A 15,476-nucleotide genomic window follows, 5' to 3' on the forward strand; every position below is an offset into this window, starting at 1 on the left:
GGAAGATAAGCTTTTATAATTGATGGATCTTGAGTCCGTATAGGGTCAAAATGGTAAATATAGCAATCCTCACATCGAATTTCATTCGAATATAGTTCGAAGTTCAACATACTTCTTCATTCTCACTAATTCTTCTAATACTAATACTCGATAAATCTTAAAATTTTAAGATATCAAAGGAAAGTGGATATAATTATTTTTAAAACTAACCCAAAGCTTTACTATTGAAAATGATACCTACATTGAACAGAGTATCGCATCCACCAATTTCTATAATTTTACACTTTGCCTTGGATAATTGGTGAATGCGCTTATATTAAAATCCGAATTCCCAAAGTATTTGCATACCTAACTTGAATTGGTCGACCGATCCAATGATTGTAAATATGAATTTAGGGTGAATACAAAAAAAAACTGAAATTCAACAAAAAATTATTGAATTTTTGTGAAATCCGCTATATCTTCTTCAGATACTAATTGAATTTATATGAGGTTAAATGAAAAACTGGTTCTTCTCGAAAAACATAATTACGACTATCAACTGAAAATATGTTAGCAATTTCTTATCAACGATGTGTAAAATTTTTCAGGCAAGACAAGTTCTGTTAATAAGATGAAAAATAATAACAATAGGTAAGGAAGAAAATTCATAAAAAATGAAATGAATCTTGATTAGAAGAAAGCTAGAGAGTTTTCATGGGCTCAATCTGGTTCTGCAAAAAACGTAAAGATTGAAATATTTGAATGCATTCAATTATAGCGACCCCATCTGTAGAAACAGGGTAAATAATCATTCAAATAAAAAAATTAATTTTCTTACTTTGTCATTAGAATTTTTTGATATTAGGAACCTCGTTTAACTTCTATTATCACAAGGATGAAATGGGGTCCGACAAAAGAATTAACGAAGTGAAGAAAGCTGTAGTCTAGTGTCATGAATTTGATTCTGCATAATAATGTGGAGAAGTTAATGGAACGCATCAAACTGAGGATACAGTTACTCAAGTACAAAATCAACTAGTCTCCTTAAACTTTTGTATTCATTAAAAAACCACTTACCCTCAGGAAGATAATATATGCGGAAAGCACCATACAATACTGTTTGAGAATTTCTTAACGATCATTCATAGGCATAAGCTGAGCAAACTCGAATATCATTTTAATTTTCTTTATATTTTTATGAATCTCATTTGCAACTAATATTCTTTCAGAACAGAAAACGATAGATGGAATTAGCTATAAGATGCTCCCTCTCATGAAGGATTTGAAAAAGTTTTTCCTTCAACTTATTTTTCTTCTTTTGTCTTTTATTCGTTTACGATGTTGTCTTGTATGACAGCGAGACGTGTGTTGTTGAATTGAACTAAACTCATTTTCAACCACGCTATATTCTTTCCCATATATTCAACATACCCTGTATTTCCTTTGGATTATAGATATATCCATTAACATAATATAGTGTATATAATAAGTATTCTTTAACATTTATCATAAAGATCCCATACATAGGTATAGGTATATATCTCAGGATTATACAAAAAAAACATCATCTTCGTATTTCTTTAATTCCTCAAATCTTCACATTCGATTCAATATGATATTGATTACATTCAACTATATTTGTTACCAATTTATAAAAAGATACCTATGGAAGAAAAGTTCTATATCATGTTTACTACATAAATTGACATAGGTACTGATTTCATACTCATTTTGATTATAATTAGGTATATTATTACTTTTAGTATACTATATCAGTAAATATGATTAATAATATCCATTTACACAAAATACCAGGCAGCAAAAGCCTTTATTTGGTGTTAGAGACTCCCAATACAATGAGAAAAATTTATGAAATATAACGACGAATGATAATGACAGTACCCGTACTGAATTTTCATTTCACAGAGTAGTACTAAGTGGACAACCATTGTACATCGAGTGTTCATGAAATCGAAAATTGCTGGTCACAAAACAAGCAACAAAGATAGTTTGGACCATTTGTGTTCATCAAATAATAGGAAAATGGAGAAATATTCTTGATATAAAGGAAAAAATTTTCAAGAGATTGAAATTATTTGTGCGTCTAAAAACTCATCACATTTTAATAGCTGAAAAAAATGAAACTACTCTTCTTAAAATTATCAGAAAGGTCCCCTGAGATTTTACATTAAATTACCGAAATATACATGTCGAATATAATCACTACATATAACATCTAGATCATTAAAAATTATAATATGAAAATTTAACTCAGTTTTTATTTTGTTATGAAAAAATATTCAAGAAAGAGTGCTTTACACAACTTCTGAATTGATAGGGTGTGTTTCATTCAAAGGGGCGTACAAATATGAAGAATGAAACTTAGTTTTATCACCTACTTAGATGGTTTTCAAGTTTTGAGGGTGGGATATTTCCAATAGAAATTTTTTAAATTGAATTATGTACATGTGTTGATATTACTTTGTCAAAGGCATGCGTTCCAGATGATCTATTCAATAGTAGAGATCAAGCAGGTACTAATGAATATAAAAATAATAGAACATGTGAACTCGAAGAGAAAATTTTCAATTATCAATAAATATTTTAATGGCTGAAAACCTGATGCAATACTGCAGAGATGAAATGTTTTTATTGCTTAGCTCAAAAAGGCACTCAACTAACGAAATCTTCTGGTCAGTTTGACCTTCAAATTCATTTGGAATTGAATTCCTTTGAAATTTGATGAAAACCGATGATGATAAAATAATTATTATTCTTGTTAGTTACCAATATCGAAATGGTTCAGAAATGATGAACCATTTCGATATTGGTAACTAACAAGAATAATAATTATTATATCATCGTTTTGGATGTCATATTTCTATAGAATATTCAAATCCAATGAGACTACCCCTAATTTATTGGGTATCCAAGTATTGATTCAAGTTATTAATATCGGAAAACTAAATTTTTTCATATGCATATTGAATTTATTGCAGATGTATATCGATTAAGTATACTTTTTGGTAAGATTCACTTTTGTTTTTTTGGATCTTCTGATAAAAGATTTTCAAGTTGTTCTTCGGGCCTTTGGTAACATTTTTATATCACCTTAAAAAATGCAAACCACTATTTATTTTTCATAAAGGCGTTATCGACTTAACCTCAACCTCATAATTGCATTTGTATAATTCATCATAACTAAAACATAACTTTTCAACAACATTTGAAAAACTTTTTTATTATTTCTGTGGTTCAGGGTCTTATTCATCAACGACTATAATATATCTTTATATAAATCGTTTCCTTATTATACGTTGGTCTCAAATTGGTCTAGTGATAATCATAATTTTTCTTCTCAAAAAATACCCAAATCTAAAAAAAACTTTCCAGACTTCGTCAATTCAGATAACTGAACGGTCACTGAAAAAATATTAAAAAATAATCTTCTTCCAAAAAGATAATATTTTTCAAGCGCTGAATTAACAAAAAGAATCTCATATTTTTGAATAAAAAATCCGTATTTATGGCTCCTATCATTATTATCTCTCTTATCTACCTTGAAATTCTATGATTTGAAGCTGATATGTAGGTATTCAAAAAACTCACGGAAGAAGCCTCATGATTGTCTAGGTGATTTCATAAAAGTCATTCAATTTACCAAAATATTCTTCAGATATTTTGATTTCATTGATATCATGATAATTGAAAATTCTCCAACTCGGAACAAAGAAAGGCTAGTATCAACAGATTTGTTGAGATCCAGGCTTTGTAGCCGTGGTCCAGTTTCTTTTTCAACTGACGTTTCACTTACTACAGCTGTAGGCATTTTCAGAGATTTCTAGGTAACAGGATGTTTCGGCTCCCTTGCTCAAAAAGCAACAATAACAACATAACCTCTCTCATAACCACCTCCTCTAATGAAAAAAACAGCACCTGCTCCAATGATAATACATGCAATCGTGCGTGAAAAAAAATTAATTTTAATGATTATTCTAGTGATGATTTTATCCCTCCTTCAATGAGTGTAATAGGAAATTCTGTTTATATTGGTTAGGCTGCCATGTGTGTACATACGGTTTAGTGAAGGTAGTTTGGAGATTTTTATTGCAGAGAATGTTGATAAACGAAGCGAAGCAGAATAATCTTTTGCTGTTTTTAAGAATCAAGGTTGAAATATCAAAAGGCCGTCAGAAAACTGGGCCGAATTGCTGTCCCTCAAATAAAGGCGCCTGAAACGGTCGCTTCGCTGCTTCACCCTTAACGCTGGCCCTGCTGGGGGGTAGATTTCAACTCGATGCTGGATTTTTCCAATTTGAATGTCGGCTCTATCCTGATGCGGTATTTATACTTTCCTCACCATAGTGGGAGGAGGCGGAGCTATTTTTTTCATTCCCTCGCCTTCGGCCTATCTGTGTTGACCAGGTGCTATGAATTATTTCTGATTCTTCACTTTCGTCTATTGATGTTATTTGAATTTTTGTATATTTCGAAGATTTGGAAGAATTCCTGCTCAACAGCGTCGAATTACAATCTACGATCTAGAAATTTCTGAAGACAATTACCACAGTAGTAAGCGAAACCAACTAGACGAAGGCTAAAAAGACTGGAATTTTCTAATTCTGTTCAACAATCCAGTCGTGAAAGCGTTCAGTGTTATATGAAAGGCTAGTATTTCAGAACAATATTGAGAAATGAAAATCGTCATTGTTATTCGGTGTGCGGAGTTGATGACATTTTCTCAGGGTATAAAAATCTAAAATGAACAACTCAACTGCCGAATTATTGAAGAAGAAACAGCCTGTATTGAATCCTGAATACTGTTTTCTTGGTTCGGTCATAGATTTATCTCTTAGGATAAAACACACGAATTTCTCTTTCCATGTCGATCTCGTATGTTTTGGAGGTGTTGGAGTTGAACAGCTGAGGGAACCATGGCGCTGCTGTGTGATGGTGTTGATGGTGGTACGCCTGATTGGAGTGGAAGGGACTGTCTACGTTTCCTTCGGAGAGCTGGGCTTAAATTGTACTTCAACTTGGCCTGCAACAGGAGTTCTTTGAACACTTTGCTCACGTTTTGATTTTCTTTGGCTGATGTTTCAACGAACCCATTTTCCCAATCGACTGTCACTACTGACTCAGTTGTGGCTGTGTCGATCTGAAAAAGATAACATGTGATATTAAAATATATTTTAAATATAGGAACTCAAAGTTAGGCAATTCAAGAAATATCCTTTAAAATCAAGTCAATTGATTCTAATTCTTCTTTTTATCCAGATATTTTCAATATCAAACAATATAGATCGTTCAAACTGGATAGAAATGTCGCAGAGCTTCTGGTGTTTGGAGGGTTTGACTTAAAACTGAAGTCTTCTAGTCCCACTCATGTTCGTTTGGCTGAAGATTGTGAGATCTGGGTGGCCAAGGCAAGATATTGGAATTAACCTCTTCGATGCGCTCTATAGAATGCCTTGTATTGTTATGATGGGCATTATCCTGTTGGGAAATATGGGCTTCCAGCTCTTGAATGAATGGAAGTATATGAGATGCTATTAATTCATTAACATATCAGTGGGCAGTCATTATTCCTAGGATGAATACCAACTGTGTGAAGCAAATCAGGTCGTCCTTCATTTCGAAACCTTATGGGCCCACTGACGAACAACTTAGTTGCCAACCAAGTTGCCAACATATCAAGTTGGCGACTAAGTTGCTCATCTGTGTACTGGTTGTTGATTGATATTCCAAGTTGTTAACTAAGTTGCTGCCAGATCAAATCGGTTTGATATTCTTTGTTGGCTACTAAGTTGCAGCGTCTGTGGGGTAGTCCGCAACTAGCTTGACAAAATCAGTTGGATTTGTGGATGTATAGAGGGAAGAATTATTTCTTTGAATTCGAAGCACACATCCAAGTGAACCCGTTGAACAATATGAGCAATATTCCACATATTCCAATTTATCTTAAGGCCGTAGGAAGGGAAAAGTTTTGATGGGGCAATTTTTTCAGAATTGCTAGTCTAAATCCACTTATAACTTTTTAAATTGAATGAGACATCTTTTATTTTATTGCATATTCAGAGGTACCTATTTCTTAGTTCATATGTTCATTTGTTGTACATTTCCTATTCTATTTGATTTATGTTGGGATATATCAAGTTATTTGCCATTTCTCGGATAAGATAACTGACCAAGATAAAATTGTGTATTTTTCAAGCGCAATTTATGAAATCAGATTTGTTTTATATACTCATCTACCTTATCATGTATATATATTTTGATCCACAAAGTTTATTAGGAAAAAGGGACCAGCAATATTGGGCAGAACTTTTATATTATTCAAAAAGTGTGTGGATTCATTGAAAGGCGAATAAGACCTTCTGAAGAATTCGGGAAATTTAAATCAGGAATTGTTTCCAAATATATATAAACTTCTGAAAATATTGGTGACCATACCTGTTACATATGTACAGGAGATACTTCTCCTTCCTTAAACCCCTCAAAATATATTTAAAAAACCCCGAAATTCAGAACAAAATGAAGAGAAACGAATATTGAAAACGAGAAAGTCATCGATATATTTGCATATTTTTGTAACAACAAATCCGGGTCTGTATGAAATTTGTTTGTTCAAGTGAAATAACCACTCAAATGTTCGTGCCAAATTTCTGGACGATTATATCGCCAGAATGACAAAATTCTGATGAAGAACATCTCACTATATTATATGCTTGCAATTTTGTGGTCACCAAGTGCGAGCTCTAAATCAAGGTATAATCCGTTCTACTGGCACATTTTCACGATATGCTAATAAAGCTGAATAGAAAAGGGATTCAATTCGCTTGTTTCTCTATTTGATTTGATACGTTTTCAAGCTCAAATGATATTCGAATATTTCATTGAACGTTCACATCACTTGACATAAAGAGAACAATTCATATATATTTCGTACTAAAACTATCGTTAAAAGTACCCCATTTCCGAATTCATAGGAGGAAAATACATCAATTATTATGAAAATAAACTGAGTGGATTCGGAATAGAATAGCTGAATTCATGCAAATATCATAAATTGGATATTTTTACGACCGTATTTTATAACGCCTTCAAAGCTTCGAATATATGCAACATCTGGTGGTTATCTCTATAGTTTTAGTTTATTATTTTCAATAATAAAGATATGAAATTGTCGGAAAATATAAATTCAACTACCACTTGAATGTTCGAGTTTACCTCTAGGTAGCTTTTCTCGGGAAATTATGATCTAGTTGTCTAAAAACTTGGTACGTAAATTGGCCATATAGTCCTTCAAACTTCCCAACACTTTTCTAGGTAAATAATTCGAATAGAAGTAACATAATTCGCATGAATTTATTTCGAAATAATTCGAATACACGTAACATGATTCTTTATTGAATATGCAAATATTGATTTGAAAACATTCGTTGTTTTTTCTCCGCAGTGTTTATAAATATAAACACTAAAAAAATATTCAAAAAATCGTAATCAAGTATTTACTTGATTACGATTTTTTTTGAATATTTTCTTTGGGATAAGAAGTTTACTATAATCAGATATTACAGATAAGTACTCAAAATATAATCGAGTCAACTTAGTAGTCAACCTCAGAATTTCAGATACCCAGCTAGAAACTTTATTTTAACATCCTAAAACTTGTCTCAAAACCTAAATATGGTAGAGTGTCCTCATCCATTAAAATCTAAGGTTAAAAGTCAAAAAATGATCAACCATACACTCTCCGCCCTGTATCTTCAAAACGATTCAAGGTATAGAAAAACTTTCAGAACAAATTTTGTAGGAAATTTTATGTTCTACAATATTTATAATGAAATCAAATAGCGAAAAACCTATAGGAAACGAGATATTGGCAAGAAAGACCTCGAATTTCAATAGTGGCGGACACCCTAGCATATGCAGGTTTTGAGACAACTTTTGGGATGTCCAAATACAATTTCATACGAGTTTATAGCTGGGTATCTCAAATTCCCAGATAAGTACTCGATTTCAATAATTTCACTGGACCAATATTGTAGAAACCGGTATGTCAAAAATAACCTCAAACGATCAGAAAGTAATACACATTTGACCATATTTTTCGAACCGTAGTTTGCTCTTGAAATATCTACCCGCTGTTTTACTACAAAACGTTAACACCACCTACCAATATAGGAGGGATTGAATTCATTGTTTTTGGCTAGATGAAGGTGAAATTGAATTTCAGACCCTGATGAATTCTGCAACCCTAGTCTAGACTCTATAAACGCGTAACACTGCGGAACTTATGAATATTTACATTTCGGTGGAGGTCTGACCACTAACGAATAATTATTGAATCCTTTTCATTGAAAATCCCACTGAGGTAAGTAGAAATGGTTCTCAAATCTGAACAATCAGATATTGAATGAATCAGAGAAGGAGGTGTTTTAAAGAACTACCTCACAGATAATGAATGTAGCATTTTTGTGAAGAAAGGAGCTCCTCGCACTTGTAAATCAATATTTTCATTAAGACTTGAAGCCAAATAAATTTATCTCTAGCTTCTAGGTTTTCGCATTCCAATATTCTTCTTGAATGTTCTATCATTTTTATTTCCATAAAATCCTAAGAGATTTGAGATAGTTTTCATTATTCCATTGTATTCTCACTCCAATACATAAGGAAAACAAATAAAATATTTTTGAGACTATATTAATCTAAGAAAGATGCAACATGTTGCATCTTGCTCATTCAAGCTTTTTGTTGCAGATTTATACTTCTAGGTTTCTGTGAAAATCAATATTGAACATTTTCGCTAAGAGAATCCTCTGATTGTTTTGGAAATGTAGCTTTCACAATTGCGTTCGATCTTATCGTTCTTTTCAATATAAACCTTATGAAAAATCTAAAAATGGAGAAAGTATGTTACTGAATTGAAGACTAGATAACAGTTTCTCTAGTTAAGGGATATTTCCATTCCAATATTTCCCTTAAATATTTTAAGGTTTAGATGAAACATTATTTTATATTAAACTCATCTCGACTTCTTCGATTTTGTGGTCATTGGATGATTTTTTTCGATATTATTCTTGAATTTTCTATTGTTAGTTCTGATTATGCGATCAACATGAAATGTTGAGGCTTGAAATCGTCATTCTTAATCTAAATGTGTATTTTCTTCAAGATAGAATCTGCAGATTTGACAAAAGTAGGAGAACAATACAGGGTGTAACATGAATGGTTGGCCATAGCCTAGTGGTGAATGCACAATGTAGGTCATCCAGATCTTTCAGAAAAGTAGCTTGTTTTGTATCCTAAAAAATTTAGTTTCGGATAATCAGGGAGATTAATGAGATTTGGCCTAAATTTCTGGTATACGTTACTTGGAAATCAGCAATCAGATTTCATTTAAATTTTGTGCAAACCTTCAAAACATCTCATGTAATTTTAATATTTCCACGAAAGTACTCAGATTTTATTTTTTTTCTTCTACGAAATCTATATTTTGCATACGTTTCAGAGGAATGTCATAATTTCCATGAAAAAATTCATAATTCAGTGTAGTGAATTCAATTTTTACTTCGAATTGCGAATGTTTTTTAAAAGTGCAAAGGAAATAATTAATGTTTTATGTAATTTTTTCAGAATATGGTCCTGTTTTTTCTTATTTCCTGATAATATTTGATGCAATCAGCCGAGGTTCAGGAATTTAAGGCTTTGTCTTCAACTTTTCTTCAATCTAAAACCCTAATCTCCTTTATTGAGTGTTTCAACAATGCCACGTACAATATTGATTATTATATCATATATTTTTTTTAATCAACTCGATATTCGGTACCTAGTGAAATTGAAACAGAAATGTGGGAAGGTTTTTTTTAACGAGTTTTATGACCGGTGATTCCCAATGAAAATTGCTGCCTTTTCTCCTACACTACAACAGATGTACGGCTAAACAAATCGGTGGTTTTGAAACATCCGTATCACAGAACTAACGGCTGGTATATTATGATGAATTGTGGACGGTCTTTTTGGCTAGATTGCGTATCTGGATTTTGACGCATTCTCTTTTCCAACATTCGTTATAGTCATTCAAATGTGACAACTGAATTTATGATTCATTGCAGCCATTTTCAGAGTATAAATCTTTCTTTATTTCCTTTTCCTACTACTGACAGCAGTAGTAATTCCGAATAAAAATTTCCGGAAAGCAGTGGCGTGAAATTTGAAATTTTTGTTGCGCTTTTAAATACCTTCAAACTTTTACTTTTAAGAGACAATTCCCGAAGAAAAATTGTTGAGAGGTAAGAAGTATTACAAGAACAAACATAATTGGAGGGTTGATTTATTCGGAGCAAAGGACGAGTAACCAAACTGATTGGCAAAAAATTGTTCCGTTGATCTCTATCGTTTTTATGTTAGTAGTGTATCGTATCCATAAAATTAAATCGAAGAATTCAATTTTCGGATTGAACTAGTAATTGTAATTTCAACGCAATTAGATCTGCTATCACAAAATATTTCTATAGGTCTCATGGTGTGATCAGCTCGCAATTCTGCACTAGGCTTGAAACTTCAATTTAAAATTTGAATATAGAATTGTTAACTATACGTCCCGATATTGTTAATATCTAATGGAAGAACAGATATGAAATCCCATTAGTTGAATAAAAACAGTATGATGTAGTCATTTGAATAATTTTCTTTCGAACATCGCTTTGAGAAAAGGGAGTACAAGTAGACGTGTTCGAAATCATTCGGTTTAGATTGAATGAATTCTGATTTGAGAAAGTATTTGGAGGAAACAAGAATAAATATGTCTAGCTGTGCGATTCTCGATGCCATTATTTGAATGCTGGTCAAAGGAGACTATACAGGGTAGCCACTTTTTCAATGGGATTGTATTGGTAACTTTCAAACCATAAGAGTTAGAAGGTCGGTCAAATGGAGAAAAAGTTGCATGCATAGAAGCATTATCAAGCAGTTCAAACAAATCTAGATTATCAGGGCCGGTTATTGAGATATCATAAGAAAAGTAAATTCTGTCATTTTGATTTTTCTTTTTTTCCCACTTCATTTCAAATATTATCAAAAAATGTTACAGGAATTTTTTATTCGAGAGTAAATTGTTCTCAATTTGACGTTACAGATTTCGTATACAACGTTTCGTGCTCTCTGGGCCACCATCAACTCTTTTTTTTTTCAAAACGGACCTGTATATTTTATAACACTTTTCGAAATAACTTTTAAAGCTGAATTCAACGATATATCATACAATGTCATTCAAAGTTGATTTTCAGGTGATTTTGACCCTTATCCAAATTTCTTTGGGTCGGATTTGTATTACATTTAGGTACCTTTAGTTTAATTAACAACATGCAATACATTTCGATGAGAAAATGATCTTACTCATCTTGAACTAAATGGAACATATCAGAATCGAATCATGAAACAAGTAATAATTAATTATTTACATATTTCAATTCATAATGATTAAACAAATTATTATTTAATGAAAGAAAAATCGAATGATCATTCGAAAGTAAATGAATATGAATGAAGTAAGTGTTCGAAATGTCCACCATTTTGTAAAATGCACTTAACGGTTCTGGAACCCATACTTCTTATACATTTGCTTATTTCGTCTTCTTGAATACCTTCCAATACATTCTCAATCTTCTCGCGAGAAATCACCATTGTTGGATTTGTCATTTGTTCCGTTGATACAAATTACAGAATCGAACATTATTTTGATAGCATTACGATATAAGTTTTGCAAGGCTTGGTATTCAAATTTGAAATCATTGTATTCGCGTATCTTGACTATTTTATTAACAGCAGTTTTTGATAAATTGCATTCACTACAGATCCGACCCAAAGAAAATTGGATAAGGGTCAAAATCACCTGAAAATCAACTTTGAATGACATTGTATGATATATCGTTGAATTTGGCGTTAAAAGTTATTTCGAAAAGTGTCATAAAATATACAGGTCCGTATTGAAAAAAATGAGGTTGAGGGTGGCCCAGAGAGCACGAAACGTTGAATATAAAATCTGATTACGTCAAATTGAGAACAATTTACTGTCGAATAAGAAATCCCTGTAACATTTTTTGATAATATTTGAAATAAAGTGGGAAAAAAAGAAAAATCAAAATGACAAAATTTACTTTTCTTATGATATCTCAATAATCGGCCCTGATAATCTCGATTTGTTTGAACTGCTTGATAATGCTTCTATGCATGCAACTTTTTCTCCATTTGACCGACCCTCTAACTCTTATGGTTTAAAAGTTACCAATACAATCCCATTGAAAAAGTGGCCACCCTGTATACTTCCACAAAGTCAAATAGTTTTGAATGGCGTTCCTCTCGTGGCGGACATGTTATTGCAGCAGAATGAAATATATTCAAATCTGTTTTATAGACGTAACCAGAATAAAAAAAATAAATCGTTCCACCACTTCATCCGGGTTGCCAGATTTCAAATACCATTATAATATCAATTTTTTTCCACACGAATACATTTTTTGTTAAAACGAAAATTCTCACTTTGCAAAAAACTCTTATCAAAGGCTAATTGAAAAAAGAAACTTCGAATATGATGCAGATACTAGAGACGAACATTTTGCAGAAGTGAGGGATGTACTTCTTTTCATCTCTATAATTGGAATTTAACTGTCTGTGGAAGGGAAATAGTTGTCGCTCTGTCTTTGAAGTTTGCCATTCTGTGTATGCATTTCTTTCCAAAATTTTATATAATATTACTTTTTATCATACTCACTTGCCAGCACGGATTCTTATATATACTTATTTACTATAAGTTTTTACATAAACATATTTTTCTTTCAGCCGATCTGTGAAGCTTCCAGTGAAAAATAAATTGAGTCAGACTAAAATATAAAAGTAATAGACGACTGAAGAGAAATGGGTTTGTCTACGAATTCAACGAGTACATCATCGTATTATTCTTTAGGGAAACATATCGCTGTTTTCCAATTCCGATTTATATAGGAAAGTAGTCGAATATTTACAGTCCAATAAAATAACGTCAGTGAGGATTACACATATCCATAAATTATAGTCCCTTGAACAAAATTTGAAATTTTGACTTCATGGCACACACACGCAAAGAAAAACAAAGTTTAATTTAACCTTCGCGCATCTGTTATGTTAAATGTTAACATTTGTAGTTATTTTCCGGATTTGTTGAAGAGTTATTGAACTAAAAAAAATTTCACTCATGAGGGAATGATTATTGATCGCCTTGTATGACCGTGCCAAGCAGAGATTTAGAATTTTATAATGAATTGATTCTTTGTGGTTCCGAAAATGGGAAAAAATCATAATCCAATATTCACGAAAATAGTAAAAGTCTGAAATTTTCCTAGTCCGGATCTGATTTACTCGAATTCAGAAATATTGAAGGAAGGCGATAGGAAAGGGTGACAAAACTTCAAAATTTGAAATTGTTCGGTCGATTAGTTAAAGAGTTATTCAACTGTAAAATTTCACTCATGAGATGAACATCACCCTGTATATCCCCAACGAAGGCACTCAGGTGATTGAAACATCTTGATACGGGTCCTCCATGATGACCTTAATTTATGGTATTCATTTGTCGCATTCTTCCTGGGACACCCCGTATATCGTCCTTATCATCGAAAATTATTGATTTTCATAAAAAATCATTTCAGTGACCACAACAAATATGAAATTAGTCTAGCGACGGATCACATGAAAATATGATTGACTGATCAACTCGTTGTCAAAAATGAACTGAAATTAAACACAGTTATGCTTTGATTGAGAAAATCACCATGACAAAAGTTTTATGAAAATCACCAAAAAAAAAGTAACAAAATGGCGAATGGGTTTTTCCAGATTAATCGAATTGAGGGGAGAAAATAATGCCCAGCGATGGACAATACTTTGAATCAAAAATAAATAACCAGTTTTCAACAAAAAAGCCTCGAAATTCTGGAAAAAAAAACGGCGGAAACAATGTTGTACGCCTATGTAATAAGATTGTTATCTTCATATCTTACCTCTCTGTTCCCCATAAGGTCAATCTTATTTCCAACAACAACTATTGGCACACTCGAAGTTCCTTTGGTCTCATGGATTAGATCCCTCAACGTTCTGGCTTCTTCAAATGTTGAGGAATCAGTAACGTCATAAACTAAAACAAAGGCATCTGCAGAAGATATAGAAAGGGCTCTCATGGCAGGAAAGTCGAAAGAACCAGCAGTGTCCAAAATGTCCAGTGTCAAATGAACACCATTCACATTGAAGTCACCATGGTGCATTTCTTCCACTGTGCGTTTGTATTTCGGTGAAAAGGTAGAGTAGAGAAATTGTGTGATAATGGAAGACTTTCCTACTTTAGCAGCACCCATAACTACTATCTTATGTCTGACGTAACTACCTGAAGGGGGACCAATGGTATCATTCTTTTCAAGGGATTCTGCATCCTCACTACCTGGTGACCTGTAAAATGCATAGGAGTTTAAAATATATTCATTTATTTAATATTTTAGTGTCTGTGATATTCGATATCAACCTAAAATGTTATGGACAAGGGTGGTTGCACCAAGAAAGCATTGAGTTCCAAACACCTTTTTTTCTTGGTATGTAAAAAAAAATTGATTTTTCTCATCTTTTTTTGAAAAAAGTATCAAAGTGTAGTTGTTTTTATTTTTCTTTGTGTCCGTGTCAACATTTTGAGGTGCAGAAATAATAGGGGTTCATCAAGCCAAGTACCTTGACATTTTAATCAACTACTTGACTCGAAAATCAAGCTCGTGAAGAAGCTTGAGCTTGATTTGATTTAAATATTCATTGCTTGACTTGATATCAAGCTACTTGATATTACTTGAGCTTGATATGCACGCGTCGAACGGCATATATTCCGGCAAGCTCGTGCGCGCTTAGGCTAAATAAGGAGATTCCTCGAGCGCTGAGAGACAGAAGCATTCGCCAGTGTGACTTTATTAGTAGTTTTCTCACATTCCTATGAAATCTTTTAGTAGTTACAAAAACCTACAATAGGTTAGGACAAATTTATAAGATGCCTCATATGTCTTAGATCCTGGATGGAAAATAATGAAATCAAACGAATACTGGAGGTTTTCTCAATATTATGAAATATATTTTTTTTAAATTTTTTTCATTTTGTTCTGATATATAGTGATTTAATGAATGTTTCTATTCCAAAAAATTGAGATTTTCGGTTCTTTTATACAATAAGTTTGATAAATGAAAGTGTTTTTTGCTAGGTTCCTTCTCATTTCATAATATTTTTATTGATGCGACACAATAAAACTTCTGAAAATCAAGTAGCTTGATATGATTCAAGTCAAGCTCAAAAATAAGCAAAAATAACAAAAGAAAATTTTCCTCAAAATTATCTATGAATTTTCCGACTCATTCCAATATGGTTAAGACAAAGTTGTTCAATGAAATCGAAAAATACCTAAATCGGGTGAAATCTACAAAGGGAC

At 32.4% G+C, this 15,476-nt stretch overlaps 1 protein-coding gene across 2 annotated transcripts in view; it reads right to left on the minus strand.

Annotated features, from left to right (window-relative positions):
• Positions 1-1,546: 1,546 nt before the first annotated feature.
• LOC123673454 (ras-related protein Rap-1) overlaps positions 1,547-15,476 on the minus strand; it is a 96,057-nt gene continuing 82,127 nt past the window's right edge. For both annotated transcript variants that reach the window (XM_045607939.1, XM_045607940.1), the window contains exons 3-4: positions 14,022-14,463; positions 1,547-5,140 (exon numbers count right to left, since the gene is read on the minus strand). In XM_045607939.1, the coding sequence (XP_045463895.1) occupies positions 4,835-5,140; positions 14,022-14,463 (748 nt within the window). In that variant the 3' untranslated portion in view covers positions 1,547-4,834. The remainder of the gene's footprint in view (positions 5,141-14,021; positions 14,464-15,476) is intronic.

This window comes from Harmonia axyridis, chromosome 2 (assembly GCF_914767665.1).
Source record: "Harmonia axyridis chromosome 2, icHarAxyr1.1, whole genome shotgun sequence".
In the NCBI taxonomy this organism is placed as follows: Eukaryota; Metazoa; Arthropoda; class Insecta; order Coleoptera; family Coccinellidae; genus Harmonia; species Harmonia axyridis.